At 46.9% G+C, this 20,144-nt stretch overlaps 8 protein-coding genes across 8 annotated transcripts; 3 read left to right on the plus strand and 5 right to left on the minus strand.

The window, feature by feature from the left end:
- Positions 1-821: 821 nt before the first annotated feature.
- Positions 822-2,062, plus strand: EV420DRAFT_1753434 (uncharacterized protein; the record flags this gene model as incomplete). The annotated part of the gene is made up of 7 exons (XM_060480452.1): positions 822-883; positions 932-979; positions 1,030-1,140; positions 1,192-1,239; positions 1,289-1,643; positions 1,718-1,768; positions 1,800-2,062. The coding sequence occupies 7 exons, from the start codon at positions 822-824 to the stop codon at positions 1,920-1,922; spliced, it is 798 nt and encodes a 265-aa protein (XP_060322645.1). The 3' UTR covers positions 1,923-2,062.
- Positions 2,063-3,438: 1,376 nt separating this feature from the next.
- On the plus strand, positions 3,439-4,628 carry EV420DRAFT_1769957 (uncharacterized protein; the record flags this gene model as incomplete). Its single annotated transcript, XM_060481053.1, has 2 exons — positions 3,439-4,174; positions 4,222-4,628. Exons 1-2 carry the CDS (start codon positions 3,445-3,447, stop codon positions 4,626-4,628), a joined length of 1,137 nt encoding a protein of 378 aa, XP_060322646.1. The 5' UTR covers positions 3,439-3,444.
- A 126-nt stretch (positions 4,629-4,754) lies between these two features.
- Positions 4,755-7,044, minus strand: EV420DRAFT_1623368 (Fungalysin metallopeptidase-domain-containing protein; the record flags this gene model as incomplete). The annotated part of the gene is made up of 12 exons (XM_060475936.1): positions 4,755-4,906; positions 4,965-5,132; positions 5,185-5,339; positions 5,394-5,415; positions 5,474-5,649; positions 5,691-5,833; positions 5,921-6,010; positions 6,061-6,177; positions 6,230-6,474; positions 6,524-6,611; positions 6,664-6,831; positions 6,883-7,044. 12 exons carry the CDS (start codon positions 7,042-7,044, stop codon positions 4,755-4,757), a joined length of 1,686 nt encoding a protein of 561 aa, XP_060322647.1.
- Positions 7,045-8,328: 1,284 nt separating this feature from the next.
- EV420DRAFT_1587760 (uncharacterized protein) lies at positions 8,329-11,407 on the plus strand. The gene is made up of 12 exons (XM_060474846.1): positions 8,329-8,505; positions 8,573-8,673; positions 8,722-9,390; positions 9,440-9,578; positions 9,633-9,727; positions 9,781-9,932; positions 9,983-10,181; positions 10,244-10,436; positions 10,485-10,741; positions 10,776-10,903; positions 10,950-11,120; positions 11,171-11,407. Exons 2-12 carry the CDS (start codon positions 8,658-8,660, stop codon positions 11,327-11,329), a joined length of 2,178 nt encoding a protein of 725 aa, XP_060322648.1. The 5' UTR covers positions 8,329-8,505; positions 8,573-8,657; the 3' UTR covers positions 11,330-11,407.
- A 355-nt stretch (positions 11,408-11,762) lies between these two features.
- On the minus strand, positions 11,763-14,717 carry EV420DRAFT_1651877 (uncharacterized protein; the record flags this gene model as incomplete). Its single annotated transcript, XM_060478598.1, has 15 exons — positions 11,763-11,782; positions 11,840-11,989; positions 12,047-12,118; positions 12,165-12,542; positions 12,594-13,248; positions 13,313-13,345; positions 13,409-13,423; positions 13,471-13,541; positions 13,590-13,666; positions 13,724-13,764; positions 13,820-13,999; positions 14,052-14,213; positions 14,272-14,380; positions 14,431-14,585; positions 14,646-14,717. The coding sequence occupies 15 exons, from the start codon at positions 14,715-14,717 to the stop codon at positions 11,763-11,765; spliced, it is 2,190 nt and encodes a 729-aa protein (XP_060322649.1).
- An 856-nt stretch (positions 14,718-15,573) lies between these two features.
- EV420DRAFT_162311 (uncharacterized protein) lies at positions 15,574-16,230 on the minus strand. Its single transcript, XM_060475902.1, has one exon. It carries the CDS (start codon positions 16,153-16,155, stop codon positions 15,751-15,753), a length of 405 nt encoding a protein of 134 aa, XP_060322650.1. The 5' UTR covers positions 16,156-16,230; the 3' UTR covers positions 15,574-15,750.
- Positions 16,231-17,480: 1,250 nt separating this feature from the next.
- On the minus strand, positions 17,481-18,340 carry EV420DRAFT_162333 (uncharacterized protein). The gene is made up of 3 exons (XM_060475935.1): positions 18,103-18,340; positions 17,946-18,054; positions 17,481-17,886 (listed from the first exon to the last, which is right to left on the minus strand). The coding sequence occupies exons 1-3, from the start codon at positions 18,250-18,252 to the stop codon at positions 17,585-17,587; spliced, it is 561 nt and encodes a 186-aa protein (XP_060322651.1). The 5' UTR covers positions 18,253-18,340; the 3' UTR covers positions 17,481-17,584.
- On the minus strand, positions 18,142-19,837 carry EV420DRAFT_1587771 (uncharacterized protein). The gene is made up of 4 exons (XM_060474847.1): positions 19,103-19,837; positions 18,470-19,047; positions 18,245-18,421; positions 18,142-18,188 (listed from the first exon to the last, which is right to left on the minus strand). Exons 1-2 carry the CDS (start codon positions 19,636-19,638, stop codon positions 18,477-18,479), a joined length of 1,107 nt encoding a protein of 368 aa, XP_060322652.1. The 5' UTR covers positions 19,639-19,837; the 3' UTR covers positions 18,142-18,188; positions 18,245-18,421; positions 18,470-18,476.
- Between the last annotated feature and the right edge of the window lie 307 nt (positions 19,838-20,144).

Raw genomic sequence — 20,144 nt, forward strand, 5'->3', positions numbered from 1 at the left:
GGCTAACACCTTATTTGCGACCTCATGCAAATCCACATGCGATAAGTTGTCAAATAGCACCTTTTTCTGATGCATTGAGACCCAAATAGGGCTACAGCCCACGTTGACTTTGCACGGTCATGCCCTTGTATAAAAGGCTATTTGAAATTCAGCCTCTCACCTTCACCTCTTAGACTTCAAGAAAATGGACGCGTCTTATTTTGTCCCCCTACTATGGGTGGTTGGCATGTGCAAATGGATCACGATGTGCAAATTTCGATACAGCATGGCTTCCTCTAAACCCACAAATAAAATTATCATGCACTCTTATTGCTATTTTCAAAAATGATGAGATTCTCGAAAAAGAAAAAAAGTTTTGACACACCAGATGCCAGCCCGATCTCAGCCTGCACCATCTGAGACAACCCACAACTGTTGACGAAACAACCTATGACGTTGATCGTCATGGCCCCCTGAGTGCAGACTCGGAGGTCTTTTTGCAGGGCCCAAAACTTTTTATTTTTTTTTTTGGATTCTCATCATTTTTTGAAATAGCAATAATTATACAGTTTTGTTTAGTCATCAGAAAAAAAACTGAAGCCAACAAGTAGCCGGAACATGCTGCAAAGAAGGATTTGCACATCACAATCCATTTGCACATGCCCACCACCCACAGTACCCGTGTGTGTAGCCCCCTTGCCTACCCACTCGCCTGTTCAAACTGACTTGGTGGCAGGATGGCTGCTACTTACAACATGCTGAAACTCCGTGGTAGATCACCATTGTAGGTTAATTTTCTTCTCTGTTTGAGTTATGTTTCAAGCTCGTGCAGAGTTGCATGAATGGATGCGACACGTGATGGGCTAAGTCCAGAAGACGGGCTAAATTCTGAAGAACTGTTTGGGTATGCCTCTTTGAGTGCTATGTTTCTGTAATGTAACACTTCTTTTAGCTTCGAGCCACCAGAAATCAAGCCGCAGCAGGTCGGAGACTCACAGAGGTGGGCTCTTTCACTCCGCACCTCTCATTTTGTTTATTCATGCCTTGCAGTTTTGAAGAGAGCTCCCTGCTTTACTCGGCCTTAAGTAGAACAAGCTGTGCATCATCCAACTTACATGGTGCTCCAGATCAAGGTCCGGGGTTTGCTGTTGAAGACACTAGGTACGTTCCATTTATTTCTCTGCTAGATCAAACTGATACAACACCTTCCAGTCTTTCCTTTCCTAGTGAAGCCACAGAATCATCCGGTGCATTGCAGAGGTATGCCACTCATCCGGTGCATTCAGGTTGAGCATTTCATTCCTCACAGAAACACACATCATTCCGATATTGAATCTCTTGAATCCACGGACAAGCTTGGCAATACGAATAACGAACACGTTTCGATGCAATATCTACGAGACCGTCATACCATATTCTATCCAATGCCTCCAGCCTCTGTATCGCCATCCTCTTCGAACAACTTGCTACCAAGATATTTTTCTGGAGTACAGTCTTACAAGAGTCTCTATATGCCACCCGCTATTCAATACCTTCCATCATACATTGCACCCAGTATGATGATTTATCTGGGACCAGCAGAGTCGGCTCATAATCCTTACCGTGCTCTCGCACCCCAATACCAACCAATCGATGTGACACCGTCCCTTGCTTGGAGCTCTTCAGTTGGTGACAGAGAAAAGTCCAGAGAGTATTCCCCATCCCTTGTTCTATAGCTCAATTCTTACTATTGTATCAGACAGGAAAGCGGAAAATCTCCTCAATGCAAGACTGGGTTTCCGACCTGGAGGTAAGACATTTCCCTATATTATCAATTGTAGTTTCACCCATTGTCTGCGACAGTCCCTACCGAGCACCACCTAGTCAGCCACGCCAGCAAGGAAATATTGAACGATCCCAAGACAAGCATGTTGTTCTACTCTTCTTTATACCTAGCCTTCTGATATATTCCTAAGCTATGTACCCGCGGAAATCCCTCCTCCTTGCCTCCTCCCTTAGTGCACAAGTTGTACATTTCAATCTGTCACTACATAACATTCCCTGATTGTTGGAATTATTGCAGTGGGAGGCTTGCAGTAGGTATAATACTGAATTGTTAGCTACTAGAGCTCCTAATGAGCTCCTTATATACTACGAAAAGTATCTAGAATATTCTACCAAAAGTACTAAATATATCTAAGTATCGTGACAAATGAATAAGCCGAAGCTTCGGGAATTTTCTAGCATGAGCTTGAAGTTGCAAATCCCAACACTGATCGATTCCCAACCACAGTGCCGACGGTACGCACCGTTACTGTCCCCTCGATCCAAAAAGGGTCGCAAAAGATGTCATGCCGTGCTATACTGCGACTTTTGATTTCCCCACGACCTTCTATGGAATGCAACGCATTCCCCCACCTCTCGGCACCCTTCATCCTTGCCCGATCATAGGCTGCTCAGCATCCCTATCGCTAGACGAGTTCCCAGCGCATTACGAAGCCCAGCATTTCGTCATGAAATGTAATCAATCGTTATGCCCCAGCTGGTCAAATCCACATAGCCCCGGTGTTCAACACAGTCTCCGGTGTCGTAAACAAATTGTGTGCCATTCGCACGGGAGGTGCGACAAGAATCTCAAGCTAGAGGACGTGAAAGCGCACGTCCTTGATTCGCATCTCAAATTGAGTTATATTGAATGCGGAAACTGCCCGAAATTGTTGAAAACTATGTTGACATTGATGGTTCACATGAAGAAGTGCGGGGGACTTAGCACTTGGAGCAGAAAAGAAGAACAGAATGAGATTCAGGCGTGAAGGGAAGAGATTAATAGACTTTTCATCAACTTTATTACGGCATATATATTCATAGTTCCCTAACTCCAATAGAAGACCTGATGAAGTGGTCGTCGTACATGTAACTGAAAATATTCAATTACATTGGATCGAACAGAAATGATGCGTCAAGACATCCTGAATAAGTTTTCCTGAGTTGTTCCTGAGCCCTCCCGGTCATACAATGGAATCTGATGGTAGGCAGCCAATGGCTTGTGGTCAGGTCCAATCTTAATTGGGGTTCTTTCTGGATCAGTGGTACTTCTTCCTTGATACGCCGCTCTTCTATGATTTCAAAGAATTGTAATCCTACTAACAGAAACCGCACTTAGATATCTGCGACAGTCTTTTTAATGACCCAAAAAACTCAGTCTTCTGATCGTTACTATCGCTTACCGATCAGATGGACCAAGTTCGAACGCACCGGGCACCGCACTACCCATAACAACAACAAGGCAGTGACAGCCAGCCATTGTTCAGAACAAAAACGGACATGTCCCGACCCCTTTATTTATCTACGGTACAATGAAGACTTATTGTAGTACCCAAAACAGGTCCTTGCTTGAATCTGAGACATCATGCATCATTCAGGAGCAGACATCTATATAAACGAGGCGCATAGAATATCAAGGTAAATCTTTCTTTCCCTCCACAAATGTCCTCTAATCTCTCCGCCTTGCAGCTGGATTCCCCTTCAAATCTGGAGGGCCTCCCTCTCGAGCTATTGGAAGAGATTCTTTCACACCTCGATACCCCGACTATCAAACAACTTTCCTTGGCATCCTCTACCCTCCATAGCGCATGCTTTCCCTATTTCTTTCGCAACTTAGCCTTGCACGGATCCTTCGGTCCTGCTACCAAGTTTCTTGCCGACTTCGAAAAACGCGTTCCCATTTCTTGCTTGCGCACGGTCTGGTTAGAATGGGTGAAAGAGGATGTCTCAACCGCTATTTTTCCGTGGTGCAAAGGTGTTCATAGCGTGAAAATTAACGGAAGTTCGGTGGGCAACACGGCGATTCTGCCTGCGTTAACCTATCTTACAAACCTCGAATTGACGAACCTGTCATTCCCATGTTTGGCTGACTATTTTCGGTTGCTGGAGACTCTGCCGTTGACGGTCAAGAGTGTCAAGGTTCGCATGATTACGTTTCGTGAGTCGCAGTCGAATTGGATTGTTGGTCGTAGGATTGAGCTGGAGCGGTTGGATATTGATTCGGCTGCTGACTTGGCGCCATTTCTTAGAGACGACTGCCCAATTTCCCCAATTTCTTTACGAGAGGTATCCCTCCCGTATTCTTCTGTGAGGGATCTTGAGGTCTTCCTTCGAAGGATTCCAATTTTGCTTGATCTATCAATTAAAATGGATAAATTCGAAGACATACCAGGTGCGCGGTTCATCGAAACTGCTGTGCATTAGCTCATGCCTCAATAGTTTCTTTCCTTTTTACGAAATCGAAAGCGCTGTCCATAATCGACTGCACTCGGGATACTTGCTTTCTCAAGAACCTCTTCGCTCCATCCTCAGATGCTCCATCACCGTTGGAATCATTGAACCTGACATTTTCTTGCAACCAGTGGGTATCGCCTCAACAGGTATCCAGACATCTTGCCCAGGTGTTTTCACAGCCCCGATTCCACAACCTGAGGATGCTTCACCTGAATATAGAGAGACCATTGTTCGGTGTGCTTAATTCAGAGCTATCACAGGGATGGCACGGATGGGCTAGGAGATTCGAACTTGATCTCGAAGCTGTAGGGAGGATTCCGAGGATCGCCGTCAGCACCGTAGAACCATGGGAAACCTGTCGTGGGTACGGGTTTGGCAACGGAGATTTTTAGTGATGCATTTATCTCAGAAATAACGATGAAAGTACACAATACCACAGGTTAAAGAGCACATATATTACATACAAAGAGTTCCAGCAGGCTATTTAACTGTACATTCGATTTTCTTGACCGTCTCGTTCAACAATCATACGGAATAGTCTCATCGTCGATGTAGTGGTCAGCATCGATTCCTAAGCCACGGCTTGCGAATGCAATCCAGAGGGTACAAGCATGGTCTCCATTGTAGCGGTTCACGTCTGCTTGGATCCAAGCGTTGCGCGCGTCGACAACTGTTGGATTCACTAAATCAAACAAACTCGGAAGAAGAGACGGTGAGGGCTTGCTTACAGGTTGGATTGCAAGGCTGCAGGGCAAGTGCATCGATGAAGAGGTGGAGATAAACGATGTTTCCTTCAGATCCAGAGGGATCAGACATAGCAGTCGGAGACCATCCGTTGGCTTCAACAAGGAGTGCGTGTACGTTGTGAAGCATGTTCGCCCACACTTCTCCAATATCTGGACATGCCTTTCGTCAGCACACAGTTTAATTTCAACAGAGAGGACGAACCGTGAACTTCGTAGAGTGAAGAAAGTGACGAGTAACGGAGAGGGTTGACAGCGGCATCTGTGGAGTATGGGTAATGGCGTACACCGGCAGTATTGTTCATGACCCAAGTTCCTGTCACAAAGTCAGTTATGTTCCCGCCCTTTTGTTCGGTCCAACTAAAATACGGCATGAACTTCGTGATAAAAGGAAAGGATATGCTAGAAACATACTCTGCCATCGCATCAGACCATCCTGAGAGGAATGAAAGTCAAAATCAGAATGGCGCTTGGTGCATACTAAGAATCTGTACCTTCGCCCATCCCAGCAGATTCATAAGTTTGTAAACATCGAGCCGTTCCACCGCCAGTCATACGATTAGTAAGACCATGCGTAAACTCATGGACGATTATGTCGTTCTGCAAGTCTCCGTCGCGACGGGGCGTAGTCATAGTAAAGACATACATGCGGCAAGTACCGTTCTGACCGCTGAACAAGATACTTTAGCATTTTTCAGTACAATAAAAGACGGCCTTACTCTGGAAGAGTCAGAAAAATTGGCATTATTATATCCTGAAGAGTCTTGTACGGACATCTGGACGCGATCTCCTCCGGCTCCTCCTTTGCCAAAATTGTCTAATTGAAAGTTATATGCAGATTCAGTCCAGCCATACTTGTAGGTGAAGTCGGGACCTTGTTGATGATGTAGAAGGCGTTGGTACGAGCTGCGTCCACATTATCGGCCATCTGTTGGTCCGACCGAGACATCATATGGGTAATCAAAGGTATCGGAGGATGATTCTTTAGTTCGTACTGCTCGGAGTGCCCTTGTAGGCCACGACATTGTTTCCTCTATCGAATCGTAAGTGATTTTACTCGGGAGATATTAAATTAAGATACAAACGCAGTCTCGCCATTCTGCACCCAACCGATGGGAGAAGATTGAAAGTCTTCGGGATTGACTAGAGTTTCTTCGCCCTCCAACACCGATTGCTTAGTGATAGGCAAAACCGTGTACTGTAGCTGATTTAAAGATACATCAGAAAGCAAGAGGCGGTAGAAGCTTTACCGTAGCTTCAGCGAGGAAATCGGTGCTCCCAACGATATTTCCGGAATGGGCATCAACAAATGCTTCATAGCCGGCATTGGTGTCGGTGTTCTGGACTTGCAATACATAAGTGAGGGCGACGGATCCATCAGCTTGGGCTAGATATTCGAGCGAGTTTATGCCATTGTAGGTGGCGTCGAAGGCATCCTCGACTTTACTAATAATTGAGTCGAGCGTGATAGATGGCTGGGAGGACGCAATGGTTGCTACGTATGACGTTAATAGGAAGGAACGAAGAGAACGGTGTTAGCTTACAGGTATCCACGAACGAGGTCCCAAAAGCAACTGCTTTGCCATTCCTGAAAGCGACATTGGCAACAGCATTAGCCAAGGGAACCCCGTCCTGTAAGAGATTAATAGTTGTCCATCGTAAGAGGGAAAAGAGGAAGTCTTACATATGATTGCTTCGCATAGGCGTAGCTCATGTCGTTGTCTGCCGTATGGCCAGAGTTATAGGCGATAGTAGATGGGTCGACACCAAGTTCTGAGGAAATGAAGGAGATCGTAGACTTTTCCAGGTCACCATTAACAAAGGAAGCAACCTCTTTCCCTTCTCCGTAAGTCTGAAATACAGTATAAGAATGTAAACTGAACGGATAAACCCACTACGTTACCTTGTAAGTCGTCTTGGGGTGATAACTGTCGACCTTCAAGTCGCGCCCAATCATCTTGAGCCCATGGGTAGAGTATTTCAGGTAGCCTGGCCAGGGTGAAGCCTTGACAAGGGATACTACGAGGAGTATGGTATAGAAAAACCTGGTACCAAGAGCGCGCATGTTGTTCCTTTAAGTCCAAGTACGCGCTATAAAGATGAGGAAATTCCCTGACACACTAATGCTACGTTTTGAGAGGCTTTATATGCCAAGAACCACCCCATTTCGGAGGGTGTCTGCTGCAATTGGTTCCTCAAGGATAAAATGGCGAGTTCATCGAAGCTCGAGTCATCACATGGAGTCCGACGTCTAGCCCTGAGGGAACAGGAACAAAGGAATCCAGATTACGGGGGAAGAGTGCAGACGTGGCAAAATAAAGACGATGAGGACGATGGTACCTCGTTTTTTCCAACACCCCCAAAGCACTGATATCTGACGTTCAAGTCGACGATATGGTGATAAATAGTCATCTTCGTATCGTAGAGGTCCAACATGAACCCTCGAATTAGCATGCGAAGACATAGAGAGGTGCAACAAAGACGACACTCAGGTATATATCTGAACCCTCCTTTCCATTCTGCTGCTTGGATTTGGACACGGGCTGAATCCCCCGCGAGCGAGGCTCTAGTTTGATGATCAATCAAAATCGGTCTTAGAGCTGCAGAGACCGCATCGTTCGCTTGGATTCAGATGTTCGCAGTGGCTAGCACCAGACATGGGGGCAAATTGACGGTGCTCGCCTGCAGGTTTTGCCTCACCAGTCAGTGTGGGCTCCGATAAGCAGATCCTGTATGAAGCGTTCAGCAGAGGATCACCAGAGCTTTACATACAAGGTACGAAGAAAAATGGTGTACCTCAAAGTCAAAAGCCGTAAAGGGACGCATATACCGTGAAGTAAGGCGAGAAGATGGCGAGAGAGGCCACGAGAAGCCCAGAGTAAGCGCCGCGTCGGACCGGATAGTCCGGAACATGAATTTCCGGACAGTTCGGATAACTTTCTTCATCCAAACCACAATCAGCTCAGTGCCAAGCTCATCTGAATCGGTGCCGTGATTTCGCCCTATTCACTTTGGAATCTGGAATTGCATGTGTGTCGTGGAGCCTAGCTTCGTAAAGCCAGTCATGAGCCAGTCTGAGTATCACATTGCCATCTTCGTATAGTCTTGGCAGTTGCTTGGCGGTTATCCATAACCATGCATTGAAGAGGGTTCTGCGCATTCGCCTCTTTATTCAGGATTACAAGAGTACGACTCAAAGACTAGTGTTGTAGCGGAAGGGGGTGTAAAGACAGAGCTGAACTTTGAACAGTCAGACAAGACAACCGTCGCGACACGCGGGAGGTCGGGACTTCACGTGATGCATGAAGCCCACACCGGGCCCGACGCCGATTTCTCCGGACTTTTTCCGTCAAGCGACGAGTTACTTACTCTGCTGCCACTGTGCATTTCCTTGTAACGATACCCTAGCTTTGCTCTCTTGTCCTCAGGACATCGAACAAGGAAATGCTGTGTAGATTGCTCTATGCGAGCTAAGTCGCACTCAGTCTCAAGTTTTGGCAATCTTGTCTTGATACTTCGCCTTTGGGTGAGAAGATTTCCTTCGAGCATTCGAAATAAAGTAGCCAACAAAGACAACTCTAATTCGACACCAGATGACATAACGCACATACAACTATCCATCAGATCGATGCGTACTTTGGATGGCTCACCTCGCAGCAATGATAGTCATCAATAAATATGAATTATTTGCATCGTATGTCGCTTTAGCTCATAGCTCCAGCCCTTTATTGACTATCAGAAGCTCTCGATAGGCTCAATCTCGCGACCGTACCCTATCCCAGAGAATACTGTCTACTGTTTTCAGCAGCACTCGGTGACATGAGGTTCACTTACTTTGACGAAGAATTGAATCGGGCGTCTATTTTCAGGGTGATGATGACATGCTTCACACTGCGGAGCCAATTCGACAACGTGCCACTAGTCGCCATAAAAACTCGTATCGATCTCCATCATCTTACCACGACCAGCATGCAGACCCTCATCGACGACCTCGAAAAGTCGTTCTCTAAGCTTTCCACGAAAGACGATAAGAAATCGGCGTTGTTGTCATGCATGGAAAGGCTCGGAAGCGATTCTCAAGGATCTCTAATTCAGCTTTACGGGTGCCCTGGTATCCCCAAGAGCGGCAAAAACGTAGATGACAACGACCGGAAAGCCTTAGAAGGCCTCATCGCACGTCATGGACTTCAAGATGACTTATTCGACGTCGCAAAGGCGCTACGGAATGAAAGTCGTTTGGCGCTCGGGACCAAGATGCCGCCTCCCTTGAGCCGTCTCGGTTGCGCAAATCAAATCATCTCCAAGTCCCAATTTTGCCCTAAAGATGGAACTATGACCTGTTCCGGATGTTTTCTCGTTCGATATTGCTCGAAAGAGTGCCAGTCGACCCACTGGAAATCGCACAAGCAAGGTATGTTCTAGAATTTACATAGGCGAAGAAGGAACTAACATAGTTGCAGATTGTAAAAATCCATTAAAATCAACGTCATGGTCGCCAGCATGGATCAAGGAGAAGAGGAGCCCAGCGTTCATTGACGATGACGACGTGCCACCAAGCCAACTTTCGATGCAATCTCCATTTGGAATGGGCGTGATTTTGTGAGTTACTTCCTGGTGCGCCGCGCTGTCCAAATACTGACTCTAGGTCATTAGGTGGGGGAACATCGAGGCTATCGATATCATTAGCGCCAAGCATAACGAGGGGCTAGAAGATATACGGAACAGAGATCTATCGATAGCATTCATAGGTGCGTGCTCGGTTCCGTTCGTTTCTGCGACCCAGTCTGATTGATAACCGTAGCTTCCGGAGATCTACGAAACGTTGTCAGGACCATCAATGAGTTACCAGAAGACTACTCCGGGTCCATCAAAATTGTCCTCAATGACAAAAATCCCATGATCGTCTGCCGGAACCTCCTAATTCTCTCCATTCTTGGTGTTATCGCAGACGTTGTGAGTATGATAGTACCGCCTAATGATTCGTCATTAACTTCTCGCCGTAGGAGGAAGGAGCCGAACATGCTCTTCACCTCTGGTACTCTGTTTTTCAGCCTCTGTCTTACCAGACGCGCATTCTTCTACATCTCTGCGAGTCTGCTACCTTTAAGAATCTTAAGGGGACACCCTCTCAGCTTACATCTTCTACCACGATGCACACAGTATTCTCCTCTCACACTGTCGATTTTCTTTCCCAACAGCTTTGTTCAGCTTTGGATCCCGCTTCCGCCAACACCGCTTTGAACAACATAATGAATGCGCCGGAGCGATGGATTATCGCGACAGATATTATGAGGCCATTAAACCTTCTCATAGAGTTGCATTTGAGAGGTGGCGTTCATTCGGGCTCGTTTTACCCTTTGGGGCCGCCAACTCTCATATGGCTATCCCGAACAAATGGCTCTTCACTTATGGACATCTCATGCTCAACGATTGCGCTAATCCCTTCGAAGGATGGAAGTAAGCATTCCAAATTACCTAAGTATTTGCACTTACTGCCACTATTAGTCTCGACGAGATGTTTAAGGCCGGAAAAGCTCATGGCACAACCGAAGACGATTTGATAGGTTGCCTATTCTTCTACGTCAAAAACCAGCTCGTCGAATTTTCCAACCGACTTCGTCGATTCAAGATACATATATATTCCTTTGATGAGGACGCCCGAGTGCTTCAGAGAACTTTGAAAGGCGGCCCATCATTTCCGCAAAGCTTCGACCGCATTGAAGTCTCAAATATTGTCGACAAGAATTACGTTGGGGATGTCCGTCTTATCTGACTGGAGTCCTTTTCTGAACAAAGCTAATCCTCACGCGGCCATTGTCGGCCTCTTTATGAACTGGCCGACATGGAAAGAATCCGGCAATGCTCTGTCTTCAGAATCAGCTGGCAGTCGTGCGATGAAGAAGATGGCCGCTTGCCCCTATGCAGTACGCTTTGGATCCAAATCGTACTCACCTTCTGACTTACCGCTAGGGATTTTCTCCAAAACTTTCTCCCGGAAGGATGATGAGCATCATGAACAATCTGAATATGTTCCACGACACGTCTCCTGCTTTCGAAGAGTATTTGAGAGACGAGAAGGAGGCTGTAATTGCTCGCAAGGCTGGACTTCGCCGTCGACGTATCCATAAAATCGTGCCACACGTATGATCTCTCCTTTGAATTCTTCACCTGCTTGACTTTCCTTGATCCAGCGTTGCTACACCAAGCTTGGTATGGCACAAAGCGAACTTCCATCCATCGACTCGGCGCAACGTTGGTATAGGGTGGCAAGTCTTCACGATCGTCCTTTATGTTTCCATACTTCATCGCGTTATTTTTCAGGCTTCCCTAGGTGGAATGACGTATTTTGAGCGCTATGCCGAGTGGGCTTGGCGACAACACAGCTATAGTCTGGGAGAACCGTCTCATTGATAATCGAAGAATAGTAGCTACCACCGCTTGTTATTGTTTTATCCTTTTTTTGTACAGAAATTTGGCCGGGGAGTATGCAAAGGATGCCGCGTATCTCTGTAGGAATCATAAATTCGCAGCAGTCAGAAAATGTGACGAGGTGCGATAACTATCGGTCTCAGGAAAGATAGCTACGAAGTGAAGAAAAGTAAACAAAAATATGACAACCACGACCATGCGAAGAAGGGTCGACGCGAACATAAGCACAACAATACCGGTGACGACACAGATGCCCGGAGAAATTCTTACGATTTCGGGACTCCTAGATGCGCTTACATCTCCTATGTGGTGGCGTCGCGGCTTGTATTTTGCAAGAGTATCCTTAATACTCACCTAGTATTTCTGTTGTGCTCCTAGTCTGAATCACATTCTGAGCGTCGTAAATATAATGTGGCCACTCAACAACTCACCAGCATTATGTGCCCCGGAGTAAGACTTCATGTTTAATTCATCTTCGGGGATCTGAGCGATCTCATTACCGGGAGTATCACGATCCTCCGGAAGTAGTTCAATCCCGTCGTAGCACTTCAGCAAAGCGGAGTATTCTTTCAGTTCTTCCCCTATACAATATGGCTGTCTGTACGCCGTACACCTGACTTGGAACGAATGATACTTACATCGTACCGGAAAGTCTTCTTGATCGTCACACACAGAAATATCGACACCGTTAGACAGTGCATTCCTGATCGCTGAGAGAGGTATTAGATAAATACCAGAATTGTAGCTAAGTCACACCTTCGTCGTTGATCATCTGGAAAGTCAGTTCCCTTTGGTTTAAGAAGATCGCAGCGTCGATACTCGTAGTGCGAAACCCACAGCGCTCTTGAAGGAAACAGCCCATCTTGAGGTTAACTCGGCTAACAAATAGTCCGCTGTCACCCATATCTACTATCTCAAGCTTATAAAAGTTTTTCCACGTGCAGTCAGGACCAGGTCTGGCGCCTTGCGGGTCCATAGATAGATATATGTCGGGAAGAGTGATGGAGTGAGACTTTCCATTCTGACGCATAAAAGGAAGGTCAATGAATATGTATGGAATGTCGGGCGGGGGAGAGTCCGAGTCAACTTCTGAGTCTGATCTCAGTACGCGGATTTGAAATCGCCTCTTGCTAACTTAATGCGAAACAATTAGTAGGTGAACAGAGTAAGCGCAATACTACGTACATTGAGAAACTACTAACTCCGGGTGACGATCGGCATTTAAGGTCTCGGATATCTTTGCCAATATTCGTGGACCTTGCGAGAACCAACTGCAGAGATGTTGGGACCTCGCGTCCGATGTTAATTCCATGGAGCATGTGAATCCGAGGCCAAGAAAGTCCAATGATTCAGGGAATATGGAATGAAGGAAGCTTTCACTTTCATTGATCGCTGACTGTGGACGTATGAACCTCCAGAGTCCATTCGGAAGCTCCAGAAGCTCCCCCATCGCATATGACTGGATTGAAAGCTTGACTGGTGGGATTTCATCTCCGAGGCAGTCCACTGCGAAGTGACGGTGTTCCAGAGGGTCACTGATAACGATAGTTCCGATGAGTGTGGAGTTGGGTATATCTATATCTACGTCTGGGATCATAGACCATGGTGTCCCAACTGACATGACACGAAAGTACGTGACGAGGTACTCTTTTTGAACGCTAGGTTCCTGTCGCCGAAGCATCAGAAGATTGAGCGACCATTGTACTGCTGGCGGCACGGGACCAAGGATATTTTCAAAATCGTTGACGTATATCTTGTCCCACGTCGTCGCCCATGACAGTTCCTCCAAATCATCGAATATCAGACGTCCGTCTGGGGAACAACGTGCCGTGCTTTCATTCTATCATCTAACGATTCATTTGTCAATATCATAGGAGGGATAGAGGTTAAATCACCAAAGTTACACCCCAGCATGAGATCAAGAACTTGAGAAGGCTCTATGAGTATGAAACGTCGTTAGACGAGGTGATTCTCCGGCACAGAAAGACTCTACGGCGTACGCAGCGGTTATGATACTGCATAAATCAACACCAAAAACGTAACACAACTATGTGAGACGCACCAATGCCGATTTTGCTAAAGGTTGGATACGTTTATCAAAGAGCTTAGGATATTGACAGTATGGAATTTCGTCTAAATAGTTATCAGATGGGCTGTTATATGTCTGTCAAGATTTCTTACCGTCAGCCCCATGAAACACTAAGCAAGGCCAATCCTGAGATTTTACAACTCCATACAGCTGACGGAAGTTCGGATGCCTGTAACGCGCAACGTGTTGACGTCAGAATTGAGCTAATAAGGAAATACGTGCTAACCTTGGCGCCTTACTGTGTAGATCGAAATCTGTTTTCCATTGCTTTATGATGGTAAGTAACGAGATACATTAACAAATCTCATGTTTATTAGCTCACCAGAAGGCCTGCAGACCCGGAATACTCTTTTACGACCATAACACGGTTCGACGTGGACACATCCGCGACGTATTTGAGGATTTCACCCATATGTATTGGGCCCTGTTCGATCTGCCCTATGAGGCTCTTCTTTGACCAATTTTCCCGACATTGGATATCGCCGTACATCATATGGTGGAACTAGCAGCTGATTAGATTATCGTCTCAAATGAAGGAGATTGTAATTGAGTACTTTGCCGTTAGGAAGTGTATCTCGTCCATGAGCTCCGATGTGAGACACGTCACGCTTAATATCACAAGTAACGGCCATCAAGTCAGTTTGCGACGATTGAAGAGCAGTGACTCCATGAGTGATATGAGAGAGAGATACATTTGATTTTAAAGTTAGAGAGAGCTGGTGAACAAATCGTCAGCGAAGAGTATCAACGTCCATGTGAGAGCGGAAAACAAACCAAAAGGTTGGATCTCGCGCCTTCCATGACTTGTCGGTGTCCATTAATCGTCTCTTTAATATCTCTCGAAGTCAAGAGCCTTTTTATATCCTTCCAAAGGCCGTGATTGCTACGCGGTATCAGAATCAGATAATTGCTCATTGCACAAAGAATAAATACTTCTGGAATTCCGAGCAAGCATTTCTGAGATCTGCAACGTCTTCAATGCTCCTAGGTTCTGCGGATATTTTGATACCGGCATCGCGAACGATTATCACGACATCAGTGATATCCCTGGCGAGGACCTGTATATCTTCCTTGTTCTTTGCAAGTCGCTGTCCGAGGAATACTTATAATCATGTACATAGGAAAGACGAAGTAATGGCAAGCCTGACCTCCAGGTTGTCTAGAAACACGACAGCGACAGCGGCAAGACCTTTTACGAAACTACCAGCTATTGGCAGCATCTCACCGACCGCAACGACACCCTTCACGAGTTATATGCAAGCTGATATGGAATTATTGGAATTCTCTGCGGGTTTCTTGGATAGTTTTGAGGAATACGTTGAGTTAAATTTCATTAAGCGCCAGATGACGTAACGGCATCAATTGTCGCGAGATGCCGGCATTATCAATCAAAGGCGTGTACAAGGGGCGTTCAGACATCATATTAAGATTTGGCCCTGGATTACGAGTTATGAGGAGTTATGGCTGTTATCAAGACTAGGAAGGAGGAGATACGATTCCAAAGAGGTAAATCATTTGGGTTGGTCGAATTGAGGTTGAGTACGAATGAGAGTCTTCCAGTTCGGTTTGTTTGACCTGCTTGAAAGCATGTAGTGAGTTCCTTGATTATGCGTATCTTTTAAATTTACAATGCAGGAATAGCGAGAAGTCTTTAAAATGAAACAGGGAAGTTATTTGGAAAAGTAGAATGCAAGACTCACGTCACGATAAAGGTACTTAAGTAGTTTGGTTAGTTTCGAATAAGTAGCCCAATACACCGTGTTATATCTATGCAAGGACAAAACTACATCAGCGAGCGTGATGGAGAAAACGAAGAAGTGATCTCGTGGTTCAAAGTTCTGCCTAGTACACACGGATGATTGATTATTACCCCCGGCCGGCCGCGGCAACAACAGCTACATCTTTCTTTGGGGTCTGGATCGTGGATAGTTCCCAAGCCGGCCAAACTGGTATTCTACTGCCGCTAGCTTTGCGCGACCAGGAAGAATCATACTATCTCCACGGCACACAGACCCTACCGCCTCCAGAGTCTGATATATTGGCTAAGATACTATGAATCACGGTTCACGATATTAACGCTGACCGAAACGCGATGTCAAAAATGTTCTTATTCCCCACTACAACTGAGTAAGATAATACAAAAAAGGATACAGTAAGCGTCTGAAGGTAAGTAAGTCTCCATCAAAAAGAGAATGCACCGAGGAGGAAAATAAACTGGGAATAAGTATACTTCAAACCGGGAAAGGGTATCATTCACAGGAGGACCACTGCACCCGCCGCAATAGAAAGCAGAACCCCCCAAGCAGACGTACGCAACTGCAAGGCTCCACTCCCCTGCGAACCATCAGCTACCCATTCCTCGTATGCCGATTGCATCAACAACACGAACGCCTGTGCCTCGGCACTGTCCGATCCCTCGACGCCATACGAATGTGGGTTCACGACGGGCGTCAGCCACCCGTCGGACGTGAAATGTTCATATCCTGAGGTAGAGGTCGACGCCGGCGAGGTACTAGTTGAAGTTGACGTGGAACTCAGCGATAAGGAGTAAGTGGACGTCACTCCGCTAGCGTATAAAGCGTTCCTACTGCGCTCAGCCTGGCGGATGTAAGACGTATCGCCGGTAACAGTGTATAGCCGGTAGACTGTATATGCCATGAGGGCTGTCGAGGCGCTGTCGTAGAACGTAGATTCGTTGTCGGCATAATTTCGGAAAATGTGGGTATTGTCCTAATTAAATTTATGAGTCGCAGTTGGAAGGTAAGGAGGAAGGACGTACCACTGTGTCGTACATCGCTTTCTGTATCTCAAGGGCCCAAGCAATGAGGTCATCCATTTCGCTTGAGAATGTGCTTTCATACTGAGATTTCTGGATAGTAGCGTATACTCTGAGCATCCCGCAGCGGCCCAACCGTTGCCTGCAACCACGATCAGAAAAACGACGAAATAAACGAGAAAGTCATACGCACCCGTCGACCAGTGACCAGAATCCGTGCCAGAACTTCCCAGTACCACATGCTGCCAGAGGTTATTCGCATTGTATCCCGTAAATTATCTGTAAGCCTGATCTGATTGTACGCCTCTGCGACCATGTCTGGTTCTCCGTGAGAACGCCATAGTACGCCAGGAAAAGGGGAACCATATACACGAAGTCGCTCCTGGGAATGTAATAAATAAGCATTCGGACTGTCATTGAAGAACACAACGCACCATAGCTGTGTCGCGAACCTGTGCGATAGCGCCGTCATTCGACCTCGATACATTGTTTAACAGAAAATCCAGTTGGTCTTTTGCGGCGCCTGTATAATTCAGTCCATCCGTGTCGCCCTGCCCCGTCCAACCTGCTATGAGTACAGCGACGCCGTTCGACGCCGGATCCGCCGCACTTCCATCCGACATCAAGGGCTGGGCGCCCGTAATGTTGTGGTTGGAGCTGTTTCGGTTCGAAACGATCTGTCTCGCCATCGTGAATACAGGCAGGAGAGCGTCCGTCATATTATCCGGCACGGTCGACGGTGGGGGCAGCGACTGGTCAGAGAACACAGAGTAGACCGTCGCATCGGTTTCGAGAAGGGTCTGCTGGCGAGTTCCCAATTCCCAGCTAGAGTGATGGCTATCAGCACACGTTCGCATGTAAGAACTCGAGGCAAGCGTACCTCTGCTGTGCTGCATCTGCAAGTCGAGCCTGAACATTGGAGACCTGTTGAGTGGACAGGCTGGACAAAACTCCAGGCCAAAAGGCAGCAGCTGCTACCAATACTACCCAGCTCCATCTTCCCCCTCGCGTTTCCGGTGCATGGTTGCCAAATGTAGTGGTGGTAGCATCGGTGGGGAAATAGATAAGAACGGCGTTCACGAAGCCTTGAACGTGGCCAGGTGAAGCAAAGAGCGAAGGCGGCCTGTAGTCAATAGCAAACAGCCAGGCCGAGAGATCGTTCTATCACCATCTTTTTTCGTGATGCCAGGGAGGTCAGGGCATCAAGGAGAGACACCGTCGCGGCAAGAACGGGAAAGCGTTCCGCTTAATTGTATCAGGTGATCCGGTCCGAATATGATTTAGCGAGACCTTTCTTACCGCCGGGAACGTTCAACAAGGAGGTGCTGGTCTTCCAAAATAGCAAGCTTTCTTCAGAAGAAAAAGTGATTTAGTATACTTTATCGAAAGGAGACTCCCCAGGGAACATCCAGAAACCCTGGGTATTGGGCTCGGCACGCCACACGGATGTGCGGCGGAACGCAATTTAAACAGTGATGGAGCTTCCAGCGCGGCACTCTTTGGCCGAAAGACGCCTGAGAAGCTTGTGAATAACTTCGACTCTTCTTGCCTTCCGTGCGAAGATAAGATCCTATAATAGCTGCCGTCTCCTATAGGAAGGCTCGCGGAAGGCTCTTTTTGCCGGAATAAAATTACAGGGTGATGCGGCGTACGTTATATCAAAGGACCGTACCTGATGTCAAATTTGGTTGGACGATCGGCTTACACGTCTCGGCGCCAAAATTATCCGCTGTGACGCGCGTCGCGACATTGTTAAGAAAGACAAGAAAAACACAGAATATCTGGAGGAAATTAGATGTGGAGGGAAGAACTGTACTGTGAAGCCATACCTCTAGTCCATTCAAAACAGGTTGAATTAAACAGGAACAGCATGGGAAAGGTTTGGAAATAATCGCCAATTCACATGTGTGGCTCGCTGGCGTCAAATTGATTATGACATAATACAGAAAACGCCAACTGGACAAGACGTACACGTTCATCACCAAGGATACGACAAGTAATCTCGGTGAGACATACGTTGACCGTTTGATAACCGTCCTGTCAACGAGCTGCTGAAGAGGACATGCGAGTCCTCGAGAATTGCAAGTGAATAAGCGACTCTATTGATCATTTCTGTTGGCCGCATCTTCCGCAAGCTTACTATATGAACTAGTATATGATTAGTTATCAATCACCTTTGATGAATAATGATACAACCCCAATATCAAACAATATCACGCCTCCGGCGATTTCTCCACCCCCAGACAGGGAACGTTCGAGGATCCATCATCCATCGATCCAGAACAACACATTCCCCCGAATAACTCGTCGCCCTCAGCTTTCTAGCTCTCTCAGTCCAACACCTGAACATCGGTACGTCGCCCAGAGCCCCATAGCACATCGCGATAGCATCGATATGCTTCCGAGACTCAAACAACTGCAACCCCTCCGCCTCTCGTAGCTCTAGCGCACGTTGATGCATTCGAATCATGTAATCATCCGATAGCGATTCGCTTGCGCACCACATTTCGAAGGTCGGCATGTGCTTACTGAGTTGGAAGAGTTCTTCTCGGGCGAAGTCACTCTGTATGATGGATTCCCGTGGGAGGGTGCAAGTCGGGCAGAGACAGTCAAAGTTGTACCATGTTCGGAGCTTAACGAGGCGTTGTTCACGCTCTACACAGCTGTCGATGTATTGGATCGTGATCTCCTCGTTGGGTCCGATAGCGCGGACTGCTTCGAGAGTCAAGGAAAACGAAGCGGGGTCCCATTTCCAGTGAGCGTTCGGTGAGCAGCTATAATGAAAGCCTTCAATATGATTATCACGAAGAACAGAAGAGACTGCCCCACCTATGGTTGCATCGGCTGACCTTGAGGAAAACAGCATGATAAGCAGCTAATTCGGGATCTTCAATGGGCAAGTCGATCAAGAAGGCGTTCGTCTGTAAGATAGCTTTCATCGGCTCCTCGAGCGGCTGGGAATTGAACAGATTCATGAATTCGGTCTTTTCCTTGGGGTGGACTTCGGATAACAAGAGAGAAATCATCGATGTGTTGGTAGACGAACTGCGTGGCATGACGACAAGAGGATGTTCGGCGAGAATGATACTGCCGGCGGGTATGCCACAGCGAGAGAACATCCCTAGGCCTTTGGTCCCAGCGTGTCGGGTTCCGAACGCGAGTTGACGGTGATAAGAAGGCCGATTGAACACTTGCGGTAGGGATTTCTTGACGTCCTCGTGCAGCAGAGCGGCGCATTTAAAATCTCCAAAATGAAAGGTCTGGGTGATAAACCGAGGTTCAAAGGCGCGATTGAAGAGTGTCGAGTAATTCTCTGGTGGTGGATAAGAGTACCGAGAAGAACGACGGCGGTGGGTCTTCGTCATTGTCTGAGAAAGTGGCTTCAAGGTTGAGGAATAGGATATCTGGAGGAACGTCTAGACGCACAGATCGTTTATATAGAACGTCCCGTGGCGTCTAATAGACCATCGTCTACAAAGACGCGACAATGGATTGTGCCACCGAGTCGGCACGCGTTATTTGTATATCTCTGTAATTTCTGGTTCGCACAATGGCAGCGTGAAAAGCCAAAAAGAATCGTACCTCTTCACAGCAGCACATGAAAGAGCATAACGGCAAACCCAGGACCGACGTCGAGGTTCAACATTCAACTTGGTCTGGGCTTCTGCAAGTAATTCTAGCTCGATGACAGTGTTTCCTGAGAAAAGGCGTCGGGTAAGAGGCACTCTGAACACGCAAGTATCAGTACCATATTAATACAGATCAGCAATTCGCGCCTTGCCTAGGACAGCGGTGTTGGACCTGACATCAGCGAGAATAACGACTGGCAGTGGTATAGTTCCTTCACAACGCAGGCAAGAAATTCCGACAA

The sequence above is a fragment of the Desarmillaria tabescens genome, assembly GCF_030435595.1.
Source record: "Desarmillaria tabescens strain CCBAS 213 chromosome Unknown EV420scaffold_107, whole genome shotgun sequence".
Taxonomy (NCBI): domain Eukaryota; kingdom Fungi; phylum Basidiomycota; class Agaricomycetes; order Agaricales; family Physalacriaceae; genus Desarmillaria; species Desarmillaria tabescens.

What these genes read in the sequence shown, in the direction of transcription:
- EV420DRAFT_1587760 (XM_060474846.1), top strand. An exon ending in TTTGGAATGGGCGTGATTTT is followed by an intron (nt 9,579 to 9,632) that starts GTGAGTTACTTC and finishes CTAGGTCATTAG; the next exon opens with GTGGGGGAACATCGAGGCTA. An exon ending in TGGCCGCTTGCCCCTATGCA is followed by an intron (nt 10,904 to 10,949) that starts GTACGCTTTGGA and finishes ACTTACCGCTAG; the next exon opens with GGATTTTCTCCAAAACTTTC.
- EV420DRAFT_162333 (XM_060475935.1), bottom strand. Translation starts at nt 18,252, where the DNA reads ATGAACGTGTACGTCTTGTCCAGTTGGCGTTTTCTGTATTATGTCATA. An exon ending in CTGTTTTGAATGGACTAGAG is followed by an intron (nt 18,055 to 18,102) that starts GTATGGCTTCAC and finishes AATTTCCTCCAG; the next exon opens with ATATTCTGTGTTTTTCTTGT. An exon ending in CCAACCAAATTTGACATCAG is followed by an intron (nt 17,887 to 17,945) that starts GTACGGTCCTTT and finishes TCCGGCAAAAAG; the next exon opens with AGCCTTCCGCGAGCCTTCCT.
- EV420DRAFT_1587771 (XM_060474847.1), bottom strand. Translation starts at nt 19,638, where the DNA reads ATGACGAAGACCCACCGCCGTCGTTCTTCTCGGTACTCTTATCCACCA. An exon ending in GTCAGCCGATGCAACCATAG is followed by an intron (nt 19,048 to 19,102) that starts GTGGGGCAGTCT and finishes CTTTCATTATAG; the next exon opens with CTGCTCACCGAACGCTCACT.
- EV420DRAFT_162311 (XM_060475902.1), bottom strand. Translation starts at nt 16,155, where the DNA reads ATGGCATATACAGTCTACCGGCTATACACTGTTACCGGCGATACGTCT.